This window comes from Anguilla anguilla, chromosome 8 (genome assembly GCF_013347855.1).
Source record: "Anguilla anguilla isolate fAngAng1 chromosome 8, fAngAng1.pri, whole genome shotgun sequence".
Classification (NCBI taxonomy): domain Eukaryota; kingdom Metazoa; phylum Chordata; class Actinopteri; order Anguilliformes; family Anguillidae; genus Anguilla; species Anguilla anguilla.
In genome coordinates, this window is record NC_049208.1 from 25093787 (window position 1) to 25115037 (window position 21251).

The window sequence follows — 21251 nt, forward strand, 5'->3', positions numbered from 1 at the left end:
CAGGAGAAGCGCGACCACGTGGGGAACGATGTGGCGGCCATTTTGTCGAGGCGTATCGCCGTGGAGTGCAGCGACTCGGAGGATGACTCATCCGAGTTTGACGACGAAGAGTGGTCCGACTGAGTTCCTCTTCCTCATCGTTCACCCTCTTACAGTGCTCCCATCTTCCCCTCCCTTTCTCACCCCTTCCAGTGTTAATCTGACCATTGTTTCATAAACAGGCAATTTCTATTGACAAATAGGGGTCCAAAGTGTGTGTGTGCGTGCGCGCGCGTGTGTGTGTGCGTGTCCCTGTATGTGTGCTTGGGTTAATTCCAGCTCTGTTGCTGCTGTTTGATGTGGTTGTTGTAGCAGCAGCTCCTCTCTGAGCATGAATTATTTAGGGCTCCAGCAGTGGCTGTGTTCAGACATAACCCCTCCCACCCCCGAGCCTGTGTGAGGCAGAGCCCAGAGCTGCTCCTCCCCCCAGCCGAGAGCCTTGATCGCATTACATCATGCCTGTCGCATGAAGTATTCATGCCTTCTCAGCACAGCTCTGTCTCCCAGCCAGAGATGAAAGGGAGATTTGTGTGTTTGGGTGTGTGTGTGTGTGTGCGCGCGCTCGTGTATGCATGTGTGTGTGTGTGTGTGTGTGTGCGCTCGTGTATGCGTGTGTGTGTGTGTGCTCGTGTATGCGTGTGTGTGTGCGTGAGCGTGTGTGTGTGTGCGCGCACCCACGCGTGTGTCTGCCTGCGTGTGCGTGCATGTGGGTTGGTTTTAGTGCTTGGATGCTGACAGTCTGAGATTTCTGTTGTATCCAGTGCCTCAAATGTCTTGTTCACCTCTTGACCTGAGTGCATCTTGCCAGTGGTGTGATGTCCACTCTGTCAGTGTCTATTCTTTATCCAAGCCATAGCACAGCAGTACTGCAATACTGTCATGTTTAATCATTTTTAATATAATCAAGTTTACTGTGTATTCTCTGGTGTATCCAATCATCCAATCCTGTTTGTTTCTAATCTTTTCCCGGTTTCCCTGTTGTCCTTGCTGTGAAAAGCAAGAAAGGTCCAAACAATGTTGCTGTTGTGTGTTGTGAACATTACGTGCAATGCTGATGACTGTACATGTCATATAGTGTGGGGGTTTTGTATGGGGAGGGTGCATTGTGGACACCTCATATTGACACAGTGCTCTCATCATGTTGTCACATTTGTGGCAAGGTTTGTGGCATTGGTTTCCTCCGCTGTAGCTATAGCATGAGCTGTTGTCTCTGCTGCAGAGCCTAATTATGGAAGCCATCTTAAGAGGGAGCACAGTGCTATATCCGTATATCTTAACATGAATTACTAATAATATTGATTTTGTATGTCGATCAATCGGTGAACTGGAGAGTTGGAAGAGCATAGTGCATTATGGGAAGCTGGGGGTAATCTTTGCAGTTTGTGGCAGTGCTTGCTGTCTGAATGCAAATATTAACAGTGTGGTAGGTCAAAAACAATGATTTAATGATTAAATCCAGAAACCTTTTTTTTTTTTTGCTTTAAAGTATCATGGTGAAGTTAACGAGCCTTTGCCAGTCTTCAAATCTGATCCTTGTTTCAGAGCTGCCCATCAGGGTGAGAGAGGTGAATGACAGACTGAATAAATTAAATGGTTAGAGAATTAAAAGCACAAGTAGTCCATCTCTGCTTAGTCTCCTCTGTTGTTGGCCACTGCTCCGTCGCCACGGTAATGCCACCCCCCCTAACCCTAACCCTAACCCCCCCCCCCCCCCCCCCCCCCCCGAGCCCTGTGTCCTTTGCCCCGCCTCCCCAGACACTTGCTTATTGCTTGACCCCTACAGATATTTTTAAACTTATTTTCTGATCGCGGAACATTTCTATTATAGGTGGAGGGATATGCCATGTAAGAAATGTAAAGGAAATTATTGGTCTGAATCGGGTAACCTCCCATCACACGAGATAGTGCTCTGTGGTGGCAAATATTTCTTCCTCACTAACAAGCCTGTCTGATGCCGCATGTATTTTTAAAAAAGAAAAGAAAAGAAAGTGCCTTTTGCTCTTTGTTACAAGTGCCTCATTTTTAAATGCCAAAGTCTATCATAATGTATGCAAAACCTAGGATCGGCTAGAACTTTTTTTTTTGTGTATCTCTATTTACATAGTATATTGCATTTGCATTGCCTTAGATAAATCTAACCTGGAGCAAAATCTAATAAAATGGGCGAATGATTGAATAAATGTAATCAAATGGTGATTTCATTCATTGTGTCTAGTTTCTCTGTAATGTTGTGTGACATGAATCTGAACCTAACTTTTTGTTCCATAATATAGGATTCCAGTTGAATTTCACTGAGCCCATTAAAAAAGCATCTCTTTTTAAACGGATTGTAGTGTACAAGGCTCAAATGGTATGGTAACATAAGGGTATAAAGTCCATGATATAAGGGTCTGTTTAAATCAGTAATAATGATCTGAGAATCAGTTCAGCGAGAAGTGGATTTTTGTAATGGATCTGCAGAAGTAAGATGTCCAAAGGTCTATAAAGCACAAACTTGTTGCATGTTAAGTTTACCTATATATACAATGTTAATATTTAAGTGTGCCTAATAATTTGTTAAAAAGATGCTTATATATGGTATAGCTGCACAGGTGAACGATAAAGACTATCGCTAGTATGTCTGGAAGAATGTAGTCTCCTACCAACTTGGATATGGAATGTGGAAACTCGCACAACAGAACACAGTCCCCATGTAGGACTGATAGAGCTGTATGGCTGTCTGTTTGTAGTGATGACTGATGACCTTTATGTATTCCTTTTTTAACAGGATTGGTTAAGCTGTCAATAAATGTCTGAAATTTTGATCTGACTATGCATGAATCATAAAATTAATTATTGGCCATTTAATCGTCCAAGGCTTTTAATGCATTGGGTATTAGACAATTGCTTTGTCTGTATATATTACCAATTAAAGGCAACACAAACAAAATTAGACAAGAAATACCTTTAGTTCACTCTCTACTAAAGTATGGTAAACCAAAATCTTTCAAGGTTGATAAAATGCGACTATGTGGGTTACGTCAGCGGAAGACCTATTTATTTTTGGCCGTGAAGCCGTAGGGTGTTTGTTTTTTGGCTGGACCGCAACACCGGGGCCAGCCCATAGACCGTATAAACGGGCCAGCCCTACAAACGCGAATGTCTGTGACTGAGTGACTGAGTGGTGAAGTTACACCATTGGTCGGCCGAGTTATGAAGTTACACCATTGGTCGGCCGGATCACGTGTGTTAGGTCCAGCCATGTAGACTACTAGGTTTTAACCTGGTCTGGTCTTTTTTAGGCCTACAGCTCAGAATCTACACCCAAGGTCCATGGAACCCAGCGAGTTACTGTAGGGTACAACCAACTGTTAAACTGATTAAGCCCTGAGTGTGAGCGAAAACTTGTTCACACCGCAACACTTCAATGGCAAGCTGGCTTGTTGATGTAAAGGGGACCGGCCAGTATAGGCCAAGATAACAAATAGAACGTTTTCCTTTTGTGCATGATCTGGAATAAATGTCCTTCCTGGCATGATTTTCGCGAGGAAAAGTCACACTACCTATATCAAACCACTTTGGTGAGTAGGCCTATCTATGTTTTTATATTCTTATCTTATTGATTTTGTACTAAACGAATAAAGATGAGTGTAACAGTGAACATAAATCGCAAGCGCTTTTTTAGTGCCTGTCGCTTTAATGCTGATTGGTATTGTTTTATATGAGGCAGACAAACTACGTCCTGCCACGGTTACGATACATTGGCTGAGATTATTCGTTGGAAAACCCTCACTTGTAGGGTGATTAACTTTTCGCGTTTGGGGTACCCAGTGTAGTTTGTCGGTTATAACTATCGTTGTCTATCGCTGTCTTAACGAAATTTTAAGGAAGCCCTGAAATGTGACCGACAATCTCACATAAAAAGCAAGGAGTTGTGTTCGTATTAGAGGGTGTTATCGCAATGTTACGTGCAACCAAAACAAGCGAAATGCAAGCTGTTGTACAAAAATTAAATTTTTATTTTCTGTAAATAAAAAAAATACATTCCCAATAAAACATTTCAGTTCGTACAATGTATGACATTGTGCAACATGGACATATGCATTACATGTTTAAAGTGTCACTTCGGTCGTATTTTGGGATTGTGCAAACAGTACACGTTACAAAGCGTAATACTGTAAGTGTTTCTCAAGATGGATGGATTTGGCGACAGATTTTTCGTTTTATACAATTGCAGACATATCACATGTACACATTCGCACATTAAAATAATATTTATCACAAAATATAATATAGTGCAAATGTTAAATATTAAAATAACCTCTGAATATCAGGGTTTTGGTTTTCAGAGTGAGGCACGAGTTTAAAAGACGATACTAACAATTCGCTCCTCTTATCTACTGTTCTTTACGTTACATCTCCCAACTCAAAACAAAAACACGGCATTGATTTTCCACAGAATATTTTGAATTAAAATGCAAATTTGCATTGAGACTGTGACAAGGCTCCACTTGCCATGCTCGTTGCTGACCGGGAGGGAGCGCTAATGTGTCAGCTACGTCCGACACAGTGTTCCGGCTGGATGCTTTGGCAGTGACGGCTAGTGGAACCAGGTGGGATTTATAATAAGACGTGCTTTGGGGACGATCCAACTGAACTTTATGGCTCCAGAACTTTCAAAAATTAAGCTAGTGACAATATCAATTCGTAAAATAGTCAATATGGTTTCGAACTGGAAATGAGAAAAGGCTGTCTTTGAATGTGTTACTGATTCAGAAGCCACACAACTTTGCAGCTGAAGAGAAATCCCTCTATTGTGAAATTACTTTCCAACTGTTACTCTCTAATGTTGCAGAAATTGTTTTTTATGTCTTATATCAGGCAATGGTGTGGCCACAGTCAGATTTTTGTAAATATATTGCACATGTATATCAAAATCTTGAACATGCACCGCACTATTTTTCCTATAAAGCAATGGTCACATGTGAGTTTTTTCATTGTTCAAGATGTCTCTGCCCAGGATAACAAGGCTTTAGGTCTGTGTTAGCACCACCATCAGCCCCAGGGTTAGAGACCGCATTTTTAAACAAGCTTAAAGCCACTTAAGGATTCAAAATCAGCGAAATTAGAGGTAATTAAAATTCATTCAGTCAATTATGGTTATTGTGGTAACAATAAAATAAAACAGTGTTACAAAGTTGGCACACTAAACAATTACTCAGAGCCCAGAATGCATGCTATTTAAAGTGCTTTTCATTGCATGAGATTAGATTTGAAACTGCACACACTCACACTCACTCACGCACGTACATGCGCACACACACACAGATCGACGGACAGAAAGTCAGACTTCTTGACAGTCTCTGGAGAAAATTGGACCTTGTGAACGTTTTGGGAGTGGTGCTGCTGAATAGTGCACTTTTCCCACTTCAGCCAGACCCCCGTCATTCTCCCTAATACCAGGGGACCTGACTGACTCCAGCTGCTACACATCACACGGGGAGTGAGAATGACAGGACAGGCCAGGAGACAGGCAGCCACAGCAGGCTGCCCACAGAACCTTCTGTATCTCCTGGTTACGGAAGGCGTAGATGAGCGGGTTGAGCAGGGAGTTGTACGCGGCGGACAGGAATGTCACGTAGGTGTAGATGGGCGGGTACGAGGCGTCGCCCAGCAGGCCGTACACGGCGAAGGGCAGCCAGCAGCTGGCGAAGGCGCCCAGGATGAGCGCCAGCGTGGAGATCCCCCGCCTGGTGGTCACGTAGTGCGAGGACGGCAGGAAGTGGCGCTGCAGGGCGATCTGGTGGGCGTGGCGGGACACCACCCGGCAGATCTGGATGTAGAGCTGCAGCATGAGCACGAACACCACCAGGAAGGAGCCCGAGAGCAGCGCCAGGTTGGCCCGGGTCAGCGGGCGCACCACACTGCATGAGCCGCTGTCCCACAAGCAGTTCCAGCCCAGGGTGGGGAGCAGGCCCAGCAGCACGGAGACGCCCCACGTCAGGATGAGCATGATGTAGGTGCGCGTGACCGTGCGGTCCGAGTAGTAGGTGAGTGCGTTGTACAGGGAGAGGTAGCGGTCCACCGTGATGGCCAGGAGGCTGCAGATGGAGGCGCTGAAGGAGGCCACCAGCAGACCCACGGTGGCCAGCTGCACCGTGTCCGAGGGAACGCAGTAGCGGAACAGGAAGTGAAGGATGAGGCCCAGACCGGCCAGCATGTCCGCCGTGGCCAGGCTCCCTATCAGCAGGAACATGGGCGTGTGCAGCGTGGGCGTGTAGAAGATGGCCGCCACCACGATGGCGTTCTCGCAGGAGATGAGGGTGCCGGACACGCACAGCACCACGTCCCACGGATTGATTGGCAGCTCCTGGGGGAGGGCTGAGGACAGGCCCACCTCTGCTTCCTCCACCCAGCCAGCCTCGCTGACGTTCATCGGGAGTCACCTGGAAGGGGGGGAGGAGACACAATTCAGATACAAGCAAAGCAACACCAAGCCATCCCTCTCTCATAGCCAGCACACAACGTGGTAGACTGCTATAACATGGGACCTATCTTCAGCGTATTACTACAGCACCGCAATAATCTTACAGTCCATTTTATAAATCAACATAAGGCCTATTAATTTATTTAATATATTTGCCAGGTTAAATCTCCCACGTTCGTGTGCCCAAAGAGAAAAAATATATGTATATGATGGGCTCTGGTTGATGGGGGAAAATGCAGCACGCGCCGAGACAGCAGAGCTCGTGTGCACGCAGTATTTATAACGTGATTCTATAAATAGTACCACCGATCAACGCATGCTCATAAACGTCATACAAATCAAATTTTGCGTTTTGCTAAAGTCGGTCTGAATACGTGGGAAGTATGTCCAAGAAAATATGTAGAAGAAGAAATAGCCTACATTAAATTGTATGGTTCTGAGGAGACCGTAGTCAGTTTGATTGTTTATAATCTCAGTGCCATTGCCGAAATACTACACAACACAAATACTACATTTATTATGTTATTAATAACAGTAGTATATATCGTGATATATTTCTCATGTGATTTTATTCATGTTCATCAATGTTATTGTGTTATTCAAAATGATGAGAGTAAATTATCGTATATATTTCAATGAAAAGTCAATGCGAAATGATGCTGTACACGCACTGAATACGGCTGTCATTCTTACTAATAGAGGGTTACAGTAATTTAGAAACAAACGATGGCTACATGTTCAAACAATCTTCATTGCTTACTCAACAATCCTGCTGACAGTAAACTTGTGCGGTCTAAATGTCTTCAACATTCAGACATCACTCCTATAATCGTATATACTGCTCACATACATAGCGACACAGATAATAATGCAAACAAGTACTCACCGAATATAGTTAAAGGTGGAATTTTGAATCGCGCACTACCATTGAGGGAACATTAAAGATTAAAGAAAGTTCCGCCAGTCTGTGGTAAAGGATGTAGAAAACCGCGAAGAAATGCTAGAGGTGGTTTATCCTAACATCAATTGTGAATGGTTCCCATTCCTTGCATTGAAGTGATGGCAGTTGTGTTCCCGGCGTCGGTCTAAGTGACAGTGGCGACCGGCTGAAGCCCGCTGTCTTGTATCTCCTCTTTTGCGCGCTCAGCGTCGCAGTTATTTGGTGACTCACAGTTCTCCTGTATAGAGGTGGACTGACTGTTGGGACAGAAGTGTCTGTGCGCTATGCCCTCGCCAGAACAGTTCTGACGTCAGTGGCGGCGGTGGGGGGGAGGTGTCGATGAATCTAGCCAATGAGTCGATAGAGGAGAAAAAAAGCGGGTATACCGTCAAGACTTCATTCATAAAAAATGCCGCAGGAGCCCAACCCCTTCCACTGCGGCTGCTCGCATATAGCTGGTGTGCATGCTGTTTTTTGCAAACCTGTAAGATGGGCAGCCGTTTTGTGGCACTTCTAACGGTTAAACCGGCCCATCCCTTCCCAGAATCCCAGCACTGCTTGTCAATATATTTGCAGGGTCTTTGGTATGCACAAAGGAAGAATAAAACAAAACCACTCATTTTCATCTCCAAACACTTTATCTTGTTTCTATGATCATCGCCAACTGTACACGCATGGTGTTGAGTATGATTACTATGGAAACAAACCTGCATTCCTTCTAGTTCAAGGCAATATATGCACATCACAATCCGAGTTTGTGTTAATGGAATTATCCCTCTTTCAGAGCTAAATATGATGATCACTCTCCGCCCTCCACGACAAAACCGGACTTCATGTACCGCTGTCCTTGGTTCTGAAATCGTCCTCTCGTTGAACTGAACATGGTTCTGAAAGAGGAATCTTGTGTTTAAATGTGTACATATATATATTTGTATATGTAAACATCTAATATATGTTGTTTGGTATATATGATTTATTTAGATGATTTATCTTTAAAATGAATAGCATTAACGGATTAACATGGTCTCATTGTTTGGGATACCGAATATCATCTTTTTAAAGTAGCATGGTGTGTTAGCTGCAGTACAATTATCTATAGCCAGGATATGATTCACATTTCGGGGTCTCATCTTTTCAGACAAAGATTAATAAATTAGTGGATGGCTCTGGTGGTCGGGATTCTCGGTTTCTCCCGGTTATGTGAATGCGTGGGCGCCGGGCGGCGCAGTGCCTACGTGAATACGCATGCCAATGAGCTGGTGGGCGCCGTGAGCCTTGCAGACTATGGGGAGCTCACATCACCAAATAAGGAGACCCGTTTCCGGTTCTCACCACTTGTTCGATACACGTAATTCATTCAGAGGCGAATTGATAAGTAGGCCATTAGGTGGTTTAATTTCTGCTGTCCTTGTGTTTACGCCGACACTACCAGAATATCTGAATTTATTTCTGTGAAATTATGTCAAATTATTTGGATAATATATTTTTAGGTTCTGTTAACTGACACACATGAAAGAGCTGTTTTGCTATGAAAGAGCTCTGCAAGTGGCACATGTTCATGAGAAATGTGAGCTACAAAAATGTCTATGTGAGTAAATGTTATGTATGTATAAAAAATGCATGTAGACATGATGATAGGGATCTAGGGTTGTTACAACGCGTGCGTCTTGTGCGTTGCGTGGCAAACGCTAGTGATCAGCTTACTCATCCCAAGATACCTGCAACTGTTTGCTCTTGGAAAAACCTATTCTAAACCAGGCAGGTTGCTTTAGGGGAAACCTAGATTTATTGAAAATATGGATACAAAACGAATGTTTTTTCCGTGTTGCTGACGTGTGCTGCCACAATGTTGCATTTCTCAGACAGCTGGTGCTGGTAGGCTACAGGAGGCTGACTGCAGGTTTCTGCTCTGTTGTTTAACATCAGTGACGATGCACCGGACGCATTCTCACGTTCAGCCCTGGCTTCACAGTGGCATGATGAATTCCGGTTTGCCTTCAACAAGCTTCCTCACACCTGAGAAATTCAGCTTTGAAGATGGCGTGTGTGAGAGGGAGAGTGAGAAAGAAAAATAAAATGTTTATTGAATGCGCGTGTATATATCGAAACGATCTTGAAACATTTCTTTCGCTGTCAATAAAAGCCCGTCCCAGCGCTCGGATAGCAATAAAGCGGAATCACCATGGTTTTACATTTGCGGGGCTTCCCTGTCACGCGGTGCTATTGAACCAAACGCACATTGTTTGTATCGAATTCCCTCCTCAATGTGCAAGCTGTGCACTATCCCTTCGCTGGGACCCCCTGACTCGTATTGCAGCTCTACTGACCAAGGGATTCTCATCCTGCATCTAATTTCGTGTGACTTCAAAGAAAGAGGTGGAGTGCACACCTTCCAAATTCACAAGAAGCCAGTTTGCGTTAAACAGTCCTCTCTGCTCTTCATCATCAAAGTACGATGGTGAAAAATGAAGATCGTAAACTGGCGATGTATTCGGAATATTTGCACAATATGACTATGTGAATATACGCAACTATGCGATCTCACCGATCATCTTAATATCAAATATATTTATCCACTGTGGTGGCATGATTGATTGTCTATAGTTAGGAGCGCGCTAATATTTAGCCTTTTCCTACACTACAGATTTTCTGGAATCGTTTTACAACAAGAGAAATTGCATATTTTTGATGGAAAAGTGAAATATAGCTTTCGTGGGGAAAAAACGAATCTTCTCTGCTTGATGTTCAGGACATAGGCCTACAGATCTAAAGTATCCATAATTCGATGTCACGCATAAATGTTTAACCAACTATATAAAATTGAGACAATGTTCTCATCGATGCTCTCCATTCAAACTTGGTTAAAAAATAAACCAGGGTAGAAACTATTGTTTGTTTGTTTTCTATTTTGCCCGAATGAAACGCGATCTAAATAGCTTGTTTCATTATTTCACTGTGCTTTGATTAGTTTTCGGTTTTGGAAACTGAACGTAGTGCTGGCCTCATAAAGCATATAGCCCACAGGAGACTTAAAACCAAACAGAAAGCCGAGCTCATGCACGTAACCACCCCAATTAGGTATCATTTTATAATTTTTTACATAACGCTAATCCGTAAAGCCGGGTTTACACAACTAGTTGATTTGGCTGTGGTGTCGGCGGGAAGAAGCAACGCAACATGAAAGAATCTATACTCGTTTATTTTCTGCCCATTCAAATTTAATATCGTTCTTTTCTAGAGGACCCCTTACCTGCCTGTTACACAGCCAATCAAGTATGTGAGAGTGTGCTGTTGTCAGCGCGTGTTTGTATTACATGGCCAGTGTTACAGTGTATTTATGGTAAAGACAGCGGTCCCCAGCAGCGTTGCATAGAACCCAAAAGGTCGGACGTGTGGGACCAGCAGAATCCAACAGGTTTTTTAAACTTTATGTAACTGAATCGGATTACATCACTCTTCACACAACGTGTTTTCTGCTTCTCCATTCCAGCTCCATCTGTAATGATTCACAATCTCTGTTTAATACTGGATGACATTCGCAATACTTTCTCGCCTACAGAGAGCCCATGTTTTGCTCCAAATGCTTAGGAGCAGTCTCAGTATTGCGAAGTGCAGCGCGTAGCGGTTATTTGACATCGTAAAATGATTTTGTTTCGTTAGGAAAATACTGACATGGTTCAAGTTTGTTTGTAAATTATGATCCAACTAGTCATATAAATTTATCAAACTGGATTAATCTGGAAAAAGGATTCCTTCAGTCTCACATACAGTATTTATACAGTGCAATTTCTGATTAAATATACTTCCAGAGGCTCTTCTAACATACAAATAATATCACTGTATTGAATCCAAATATACACTTGTAGTCCAAAAGCTTGATTTTGTAGTTACACCTAATGTAATGGATAAAACTTTATTACGCATCACCCCTTGCAGCAGTCAGTAACAACAATATTCAGATTATTTGCTCTCTCTTTACTGGAAGCTATTCCTTTTTAAATAGCAACTCCAACTCCGCCTATACATACAGAATGGACATATGCACTTAATTGCCTTTTAAAATATAAGGTTTATAATGGGAAGTTCAAAAGAAATGATTATTTATGGAAGAAAAATGCTTGAATTAAATGAAGGATATGACCATTACTCTTTTCCCACAATACTGAACATACTCAAAGGGACTGTGCATCCATCAGTCTTTCCATATTAATGAACATGTAGTCATATATTATTGTCTATGTGAAAATTTAAACTTAATTGTAAGAACAATTTTCTCATAAATACTATGTTCATTACAGACCAAGACACTCTTGTAGCGAGATATTTTTGTTTGATTGGTCTAAGGCTTCTCACTGCAGCAGTAGATGTTTGACCTTTCCATTAATTGGCCAGCTATCAATGCAGATGTATGATCACATTCATTTCACTCATGAATGTATTTGGCAGCATATGACAGATCACAACTGCATAAAAGTCTTAAGTGATATACCAATTTGAAAATTACACTTGTTTATTTTTTATTGTGATCTACTTTTTATTTTATTCCATCCTTTCAGTTTCATTACATTCTAAATGTTTTTGATTATAGCTCTTTCTCCATCTTTCTTTATATGCCTTTTGCTCTCTATCTCTCTTTCTCTCTCACACACACTCAAGTCTTTTGAAAGAGAAGGATAAAATAACCACACGCACAATTAAATGTGAATCAATGAGTCCATTGATTCACATAAGATCTGGGATGATGTGAATAAAACTCCTCAAGAAGGATTACTGAATCAAAATGGAGGCATATGGAATATATGTGCAAAGCTTTATTTCATGAAGGAATCAAAACAAGATTGCATTATTGAAAAATGTAACAGTCCAGTCCATGGTGAGGATTTAAGTTCTGGCTGTGCCTGTGCAAACTGTGACCAGGGTCCCACAAAAGTGACACTTAATTGGCAGTAGAGCCACCAGAGGAGTGATGCTTCCATTGGCTGAGTATTGTCCACTTCATGACATAATAGCAACACCTTAGCTGATTGTGTGATGTAACATATGCTGAACTGGTAGAACATGGATTGTAAATAAGCTATGGCATACTGCGAGTTTTCCATTGCATCCAAATAAACAAAAAAAGAACAAATCACTTAAACCCAATTTAAACCCAACACTTTTGAACATTCATAGCAATGCATTCACAACAGCTCTCGTTAAGTCTGCTGCTTCTGGACTTTGTATAGTACAAAGTCAAATTGGACTTAAGCAGAATCTGAATCTGCTGAAGGAACAGTGTCTGAATTTAGGAATTCTGACAGCGCTGTCAAGGAAACAAACATTGCTTTGCAGTCAGGCGCCAAATATTAGAAATGACACCTCCCACACCTACACGGGTTTTAAACTGCTTAGCAGGGAGCTGTACATGGCAATGAATCACACAGGGCATATTATATCACAAGGAGCTCAGTCGATGCTACCAGCAAAATTATGTTCAAATTAAAAAAACAAAACTCTATTGCTCTGTATGTAATTAAGTCAGGGGTCCCTAAATGAACAGATTTTTTATCATCTTATTACACACACATAATACTGTGAGCTCCATATGAAACAAAGGCACGTTTCTTTTCTTCATATGGCTCTGTACTCCACAATTGTAGATTAGTAATCAAACTATTCACATGTGGTTATAGTACACATTCTCAGCTTTGACTTAAGGATATTTACACACTTTGGTTTCACCAGCACTTTTTATACATGCAAAACCACCCCTCCCCCCCCCCACCCACCCCACGATAATGTTTGGGACATATTTATGTTATGTAAATGAAAGTGGTCATGTTGTAATGACTGCTTGAATGTTGTGACCCATAAACAGCACCATATGCTGAGTATCTTCTCTGGTGATGCTCTGTCAGGTCTGTACTGCAGCCTTTTTCATTTCCAGTTTCTTATGGGGGTTAGTTGCTTTAAGTTTTCTCTTCAACGTATGAAATGCATGTTCAATTGGATTCAGGTCATGTGACTGACTTGGCCAGTCAAGACTTGTCCAGCTTTTGGCTTTGAAAAACTCCTTTGTTGCTGTAGCAGTATGTTTGGAATTGTTGTCTTGTTGTAGTAAGAAGCACTATTCAGTGAGTTTGGAGGCATTTAGTTGAACTTGAGCAGATAAGATGTTTCTGTACATTTCAGCATTAATTGGGCTGCTATCAGCATTTACATCATCACTGAAGACAAGTGAGCCAGTACCTGTGGCAGCCATACATGCCCAAACCATAACACCCCACCATCATGATTCACAGATGAATTCACAGATCACTTTGGATCTTTAGCAGTTCTTTTTGGCCTCAACACTTCACTCTTACCATCAATCTGATACAAGTGAATCCTGGTCTCATCTGTCCGCAAGACCTTTTCTAGAAATCTGCAGGGTCTTTTAGGTACTACTGACCTGTCCATCCTGCTTTAACAGTTAACTAGAGCTTTGCATCTTGCAGTGCAGCCTCTGTAGTTCTGTGCATGAAGTCTTCTACGTTGTTGTCCCAAATGTTATGGAGCTCACTGTATATACAAAGAACTAGCAAATGCCTGCTTCTAACCGGCACAAATTAGTGCATGATATGAGTAAGGAAGGAATTGCTGTACTTTCTTAGCTGTATACTAACCACAAAATTCACAGAATTGCACAGAAACATCAGCAAACTGTGGTGCAGAGACAGACTGTTCAAACTATAATTTCCTGGGGAGATGGAGAGAGAAGTGCATGTCCTGAATGAAATACAAGGATGAAATAGCAATTTATTTCCCATCAGCTTAGGTCTAATTTGAAAAGCAGAAGGAGCTAATGTGCTCATGTGAATTCTGTAAATGTGTTCTGTTACAGGTACATTGCTGGATTTCAGTAATCAACTTTCATCTATCATCAACCAGTGTTAATCCAATAATGTCTTAACACATTTCCTGAACAGTGTCCCATCAGTCAGCAGCTATTGCTGACATTCTGAAGGTACCAATCAGCAATTTGCCTCATTAGATGCTTTTGAAATTTGGATCCAACTGTGTGTAATATATGGCAGGGTCAAACTGTCAATTATAAACACAGTTGGATATGTCTACTGTAATACAACTAATTATGTGTCAGTCAGCAGCCATTGTTGGCTCAAGGTTAGTATATTATAAGAGCATAACAATCAGTTGCAGGTTATTTCCCGAAGAGAAAGCTAATCATCTTTTTTAAGGGCTACAAAACAAAGTGAAGCCATATTTCATTTGTTCCATGGTTATTGTAATTGTTTTCCTGTTCCCTTGGCATTCTTTTGGTGTTCCATTTGTTAGTCATTAATTCTTTAAGCAGATGCTTCAATAGCGTATCCAGTATGGACTATATACTTGTCATGGCATTGCTGCCAATTAGAATTTGAGAGAGACAGCGAGTTGGGGGGATGGGGGTGTTTCTGCATCTGAGCTTGCTTTGCAGTCAGCCTGCTGTAGCAGTGTTACATAAACTATCCCCTGTCCACACTCCCTCCTCCTCTCTGTTCCTCTCTCCCTCGCTCACACACTCTCAGGATTAATATTGCATGCTGATGCTGAGGGCAGTACTGCACTGCTCATCAGAGGACTCAGCGTGAAAAATTCATCAGGTGTCAGGTGCTCTCACACAACAGGAAAGAGAGAGAGAGCGGGAGAGAGCTGTGGATGGACGGAGAGATGATGATTGAGCTGCAGTTGGTTGGCTTCAGTAAATGGTGATGTCATTTCTATTTTTAGTCCCCAAGGACTTGCCTCGGTCCTGCTGTAGCATAATGAGAGGGCATAGAAATGTGTACATGGTGTATTTACATTTTAAATTAGCATGATTATTTATGTTGCTTAAATTTATATTCATTTTATGCATCAATGCAGCTGGGTATGGCAGCAATTCAGATACAATAATTTTCTCAAGGGAACAACAGGAGTGGAAATCAAATCTGCAACCTTCACCGTTACTGCTTGGCAACCAGAATTTGGACCTGAGAAATTAAGAATAAAAAAGAATGCAGAATATATTAACAGATAAATCACCCAAACCCAGTTCTGCCTATGATTAATAAGTGTTACTGCTGTACTGCTTTTCACATTTTTTTTGTCACATCCATAATCACACGTGGCACAAGAAATGCCAGGGTGGGAGCTGTGGAACTTGACAGAAAGCAAGCCCAGCTGGACGTTCCTGCAACAGAAAAGGTTGCATGGCAGTAGGGGTGGTGTTTTTTTACTACTGACTGAAATGAAATATGACTGTCTTCTCATTAAACACTGGTAGAATCACCAGGAGTTGTCAAAGATAGATATAGATGAGGCCATGTATCACACAGTGTAACGTCAGTGTGCGTTCCATTTCTAACATCACTTTGCTTGCCACGTCAAACTGTTTTATTTGGGGGGTGGGTTGGGGGACTAATAATTTGCTGCAGAAATCATGTCCATTCCCTCTCTCTACCCTTTGACATGTGCTGAGATTAACTGAATCAATGGCAAGGACCAGCCAGGACATGTATTTACTAGCATCCATTAATAGTGAACAACATTTCCCACCTGACAATAGAAAAACGATTGCAATGCACAATGTAGGCTTCGATTTTACAATGTATAGTATGTAGTAATATGGCAGATACTTTCAGCCAACGTGACTTACAGGAGTGCATTTAATGGTAAGAACACACCACTAAAGCAAGAGATAGGCAAAGCTACAATCGAAGTCATGCCCTGCAGCAGGTCCACACTAGGGCATTTCTTTTAGGAAAATTGAGCCCCATTTCTTATGTCCTTAAAGGTGCAAAACCAAAACATCTCGCCGCTATTTCCAGGCTGCAAGAGAGGTGCGTCTTGAGAAACCCACCGCGTGTGTGTGACACGTGAACACAAGATTTTCTGGGCCCAGCAGGTTTCCAGTCTCGATAAAAACACTCTGCCTCCCTCTTGTGTCTGGACTGTGTTAAACGCTTGGATAACATCTTGCTGAAATGTACGACAGGCTGCTTCAGTAGGAGAATAAAAGATAAACAGATTAAGTGATTTAGTCAGAAAATAAGTAATATTCCCTATTTCATATAGTTAATTACAATTACAGCAATTTATAGATTTCATACGAATCATTTTTGGTAGATTCGCGACGAATAACCTTGCACAGGGGTGACATCACCACCTTGAATAAAGATACGATGCCGAATTTATGAATTAATAACTTAATCGATTCTTCTTCAGATTATATGGATTGATTCGTTGAATATGTTCAGTAAAGATGTTATGGTGTTAAATAAACAAACCTCCAAATGTAATCTGCAGATGAAGAATGTGTTTCTGTTAATAAATTTTGGGATCCTTGTAGAATTTTACATCCATGATCCTCCTGCCCAAATATTGTTGTCAGGCGCACCGCTATAATGGCCGATGAATGGCACCGAACTCAGCTGTGGAGACACGTCACGCAGGCGCAGTTGAGTGGACTTCCCAGGTGGGTGGTTCAGCTCTTCTGGTGCCGGGTAGCGTGCCTATGGGACGCTGGGTTCAGTTCACATCCTTTGTCGTCTTTCCTCGTCACAAGAGCAAGAAGACTGATAAACGGTGCAAAATACCGACTTTTTTTTTCAACCCCTATATTTTCATATTTCTTACTTCGACTAAATTATTAACACACGAGAAAGAAAGAAAGAAAGAAAGAAAGAAAGAAAGAAAGAAAGAAAGAAAGAAAGAAAGAAAGAAAGAAAAAAGTTTTCGCATGAAAACTTAATGCTTTGAACAGGATATTCTTTTATCATTGCAACCTGCCGGGATCCAAACAATTTCTCACCCTTGGGGAAAAGTATTTTTTCGTGGCTTGTTGATTTTAACAGCATGAGTCGCTGGTGGGGGACTGCCGTGGGAGTCATTATCCTATTCGGGGTTTTGGAGACATATCATTGTCAAACGACAGGTACTGTACGTGTGTGCATGCATATATATATATATATATATATATATATTGACCATTTTGACAGCATGCCAGCTAAAAGAAAATGTTACAAAGTTCACTTGAATACTTTCAAGTGAACTTTCTAGAAATGCAACATATATAGTGTGAAACTGTGCCTGTGTACATTTCACCTTGGTTACTTATTTATGAAGTTCATAAAGACAGTTTTACTTGTTATGTGACATGAAGAATGTACTGTATGTAGTGCCTAACTTTTTAAATAGTTTTTCTTACTGTAGATAGAGAAATCAGTAAACATATTAGATAAATAATCTTCTTCCTTACTTAATTTTTTTTTAGCTCTCCCATTTCTCTCTTTCTCCTCTTCCGTGACAGTCACTCACTGAAGGAAATGGCTGCACTGCAGTGTCCTCTTAAAAGACTGCTGTTGTATCCCTGAAAACAGGAGTATTCTCTGAAGTAGAGTGGTTGCATTGGCGTATGCTTTTAAGCAAAGAGTGGATGAAAGTAAGACTGTACAGTTGCACCACGCTCTGTGTGACAAACTTTTATGCTCTGCTTGCTTGCATTCTGTACGCTGTCCTTTACCACAGAAAATGTCCCACGCAATCAAGTGTGCCTGGACCGGTGGTCCCGGTTAGCTGGCCGGCACTGACCCTGTGTTTCTCTGTCTCTGACTGGCTGATGTAGTGATGGCAGGGGACTGCTCTCTGATGGACTCGTGTGAGGGCTGCATCATGGGAGACCTGTCCATCAACCTAACGGACTGTGTGTGGAAGCAGTGTGACAATGGTGAGAGCAGACGGATAGATCGACAGACAGACACTTGCAATATAAATCTCTCTTTTACATGCAAACCCACTCAGGCATGTACACTCACAGACACACATGCACACACGGGCACACTCACACACACACAGACACATGCACACACACTCACAGACAAACATGCATACACGGGCACACACACACACACACATCACATGCGCGCACAGACGCACACACGCACAAACGCTCATATGTCTGTAATGGAAACTGGATCACATCACTGCTGTATGAGCCCAGAAACCCCAAACCAGGTTGATGAATAATTTACTATCTGAAGATCTTGCTGCAGACAGACACACACTCAGAGGGCATGGATATGTGGGTGTGGTCTGTTCAGTGGGTGGGGCATCAAAGGGGCTCTGAGATGCCTCTGCCAACTGGAGAAAATATGGGAGGATACATAAGAAAAATGAAGTGAAACACTGATCAAAGATGGACTGATAGGGAGGACATAGACAACAATGGCAAGATCTCACTCTGCTTGCAGTCTTGTCTGGTTGCTAAGGTAACATCATACTTCCTGTGAGGAGTGAGAAGTGCACCTGGTTGCCAAGGCAACTCTGTAAATTGGTGAGTGCACGCAGCTGGACTGCAGCAGAGTATTCAGTCGCTCAGTGCTTGGCAGGAGTTTCCCTCCCGACCAAAAGCTCAACTGAATCTCAGTCAAAACCTGACGTTACCTTTGTTTGGCAAGTAGAGCAAGCATTTTCATTCACATGATGATTCAGATTTTCATCTTGTAATGCCAGTATACACCAGGTGCTACTCACCAAACTGTATAAATACTGCAGGCTACTTGGCTCACTGTGGAAGCTGAACTTGGGAGCAAAGACAAAGGCGGTCTGTGACAGGTGTGCGTATGCCTGCTGCATCATCTAACAGGCCAATCACCATGTAGCATTCCTGGTGACATCATTTTCAGTCGGCTGTGGCTCCACTTGTGTAGTCGTCAGAGGCTTAATTTCCTCCTCATCAGAAAGGCTGCAGGGGCTGAAAGGTACATTACATGTGAGTCAGTTGCCAGGGGAAACTGCATATTCTATGACCCTGGAGAGTTTTAAGGGATTAAGTCCAGCGAGTCGAGACATAGAACATTTTGAAGTTTTGTCAGATCTTTCCACTCTTGGAGCTTAGGAGGGGTGACTTTAATTCTGGAAGCCCTTCCCCACGTACTCTCCCGCCCTCTAAGGGACTGTTATGTTCCTCATGCTTGCTGACTCAAGGCGGACTGAGATACAGCTCATGCAATGACTCCGTCAACTGCAGCAGCTCCAGACTTCCTGTTTCCTCCCCATATAGGGTTCATTTGGCACATCAGAAAAATGCGATGTGTTGAGAGAATAAAACAGATAAATGTCCTTTTGCTCAATTGTTTTATAAATGACACAGTAATCAGCATAAACTGCTATTATATGTACCATATCACCAGATTGGATACAAATTTTAATGCTCAAGTGCTCCTATGGTAGACAAAAGTACCAACCTACTTTTTTGTGATAACTTTTTTTATTCCCACATTAATGACAAAACAGCCAGTACCTTTAGTGCCATTCATACAGAGGCTGGATTCAGTGGGTGGTTCAAACACAGTACCTATTTTTAGAAACACATTTAATTCTAAGGAGAGCAGTAGTTTGTTTCTAAAAACAGGTTTTCTGTGGCCTGCGTTGTCCCTCTGCATATTTTTAATGTAAGCAGTGGATATGAGCCACTCCTCTGTGATACCTTAGTGGGCAGATCATATGGGCAGGGTGATATCCTGACTCAAGGGCAGAACAAAATGGCAGATATAAGATGGCAGAGTGTGTATAATTAGCTTAAGAGGAATTAATTCAAATGTTCTTTGTTCTTTCTTTCTTTATTTTTCCATCTGCCACTCTCAGATAATTACACGGGATGTGTTTCCGGTAGTGAAGAAGCTGAGGGCTGCTCTGTCTTCAATGAGACATCAATATGCCCCGGTGAGTGAGCCTATCTCTCTCTCTCCCCCCCCCCCCCCCCCCCACTCTCTCTCATTCCACATTTGTTACAAACTGAGAGCATCAGCAGTCATCTGAGCCTGCTTGGGTTGACTCATGTGATGACGTGTCCATATATTTGTGTGGATGTCCTCTCAGCCTCTCTGACTCCGACACCTGGCGGCAACGACACAGGTGAGCAGTTCCTCTGTTCTCTGGGACATCCCACAATTCCCACTTCTCAAATGCAGGGACAGCTGAGGAATAATGTATTTTTCACGCCTCGTACAATGTTCTGTCTGTGTCTGTGTATCACTCTCTCGGTCTCCCTCTAGCAAATGGCGCCACCCCAGAGCCCAACCCAGTGTACTCACAGGCACAATTTAACTTATCCAGTTTCATTGGAGGTGTAATTCTGGTATTGGGACTGCAGGCAGGAGTCTTTCTAGCCATGAGATTCGTCAAGAGCAAGGACAGCAGCTATGAAACAATGTAAGTATGGACCTGGGGGGGGGGGGGGGGGGGGCTGTTAGCTGTGAATCATCCCTTAATCCTCCAATATGTTAAACATTAGACATAAGTTTTAGATGTGCAATAGTGCCCCCTAGTGGGACCCTGGTGAATTATTTTTCCCTGCATAGCAACCTACAGTCTCATGAGTGACAACAGTAGGAAAGGCGAATCATCATCATTGAGGTCTGTTGCTAACCTTTTGTTTTATTTCTTTTTATTTTTTTTTGTCCTTTCAGAGACCAACCTCAGTAGCATCAGTGAGGAAGGAGGGAGACCGAATAAGGGAAATAATCAGAGAGACACGACAAGAAGTGTCAGTTTATGTTCCTCTTTTTTATTTTGAGCATTTTAATTAAAAGAGCCTTTCTGTTTGTCCTCATTCTAGTTTGCTGCCTTTAACTTGTACACTATCGGCCAGTTACAAGCTGGTCAACTCTATATGAAACTCTAGGAATGTGGTTTGTATGCATTTGTGTGTTCTCTGTGTGTCTTCTCAATGACCCCACTATACATGCTTTGGAGTGGTGACAGAACAGCGGCATGTCCATCTCTGGATGAATTGTGGGGGGTGAA

At 42.3% G+C, this 21251-nt stretch overlaps 3 protein-coding genes across 4 annotated transcripts in view; 2 read left to right on the plus strand and 1 right to left on the minus strand.

Moving 5' to 3' along the window:
• The window catches only part of wasf2 (WASP family member 2), a 10317-nt gene extending 8681 nt beyond the window's left edge, over positions 1–1636 (plus strand). Inside the window, exon 9 of the mRNA XM_035429648.1 lies at positions 1–1636. This exon is cut by the window's left edge and continues 35 nt beyond it. Within this exon, the coding sequence (XP_035285539.1) occupies positions 1–123 (123 nt within the window). The 3' untranslated portion in view covers positions 124–1636.
• Positions 1637–4050: 2414 nt separating this feature from the next.
• gpr186 (G protein-coupled receptor 186) lies at positions 4051–7750 on the minus strand. The gene is made up of 2 exons (XM_035428473.1): positions 7392–7750; positions 4051–6464 (listed from the first exon to the last, which is right to left on the minus strand). Exon 2 carries the CDS (start codon positions 6452–6454, stop codon positions 5504–5506), a length of 951 nt encoding a protein of 316 aa, XP_035284364.1. The 5' UTR covers positions 6455–6464; positions 7392–7750; the 3' UTR covers positions 4051–5503.
• Positions 7751–16876: 9126 nt separating this feature from the next.
• On the plus strand, positions 16877–20958 carry cd164l2 (CD164 sialomucin-like 2). 2 transcript variants are annotated; one of them, XM_035428474.1, is made up of 6 exons: positions 16877–17379; positions 18070–18171; positions 20091–20168; positions 20325–20360; positions 20501–20657; positions 20915–20958. In XM_035428474.1, the coding sequence occupies exons 1-6, from the start codon at positions 17301–17303 to the stop codon at positions 20928–20930; spliced, it is 468 nt and encodes a 155-aa protein (XP_035284365.1). In that variant the 5' UTR covers positions 16877–17300; the 3' UTR covers positions 20931–20958. The 2 variants fall into 2 exon arrangements, with proteins under 2 accessions (XP_035284365.1, XP_035284366.1); XM_035428475.1 differs by lacking the exon at positions 20325–20360 and having other exon boundaries at positions 16884–17379.
• Positions 20959–21251: the final 293 nt, after the last annotated feature.

Excerpts from the sequence above, each read along its gene's own strand:
- cd164l2 (XM_035428474.1), top strand. The coding sequence starts at position 17,301 with ATGAGTCGCTGGTGGGGGACTGCCGTGGGAGTCATTATCCTATTCGGG. Across the intron at positions 17,380-18,069 it reads ATATCATTGTCAAACGACAG|TGATGGCAGGGGACTGCTCT; the intron begins GTACTGTACGTG and ends TGGCTGATGTAG. Across the intron at positions 18,172-20,090 it reads GTGGAAGCAGTGTGACAATG|ATAATTACACGGGATGTGTT; the intron begins GTGAGAGCAGAC and ends TGCCACTCTCAG.
- gpr186 (XM_035428473.1), bottom strand. The coding sequence starts at position 6,454 with ATGAACGTCAGCGAGGCTGGCTGGGTGGAGGAAGCAGAGGTGGGCCTG.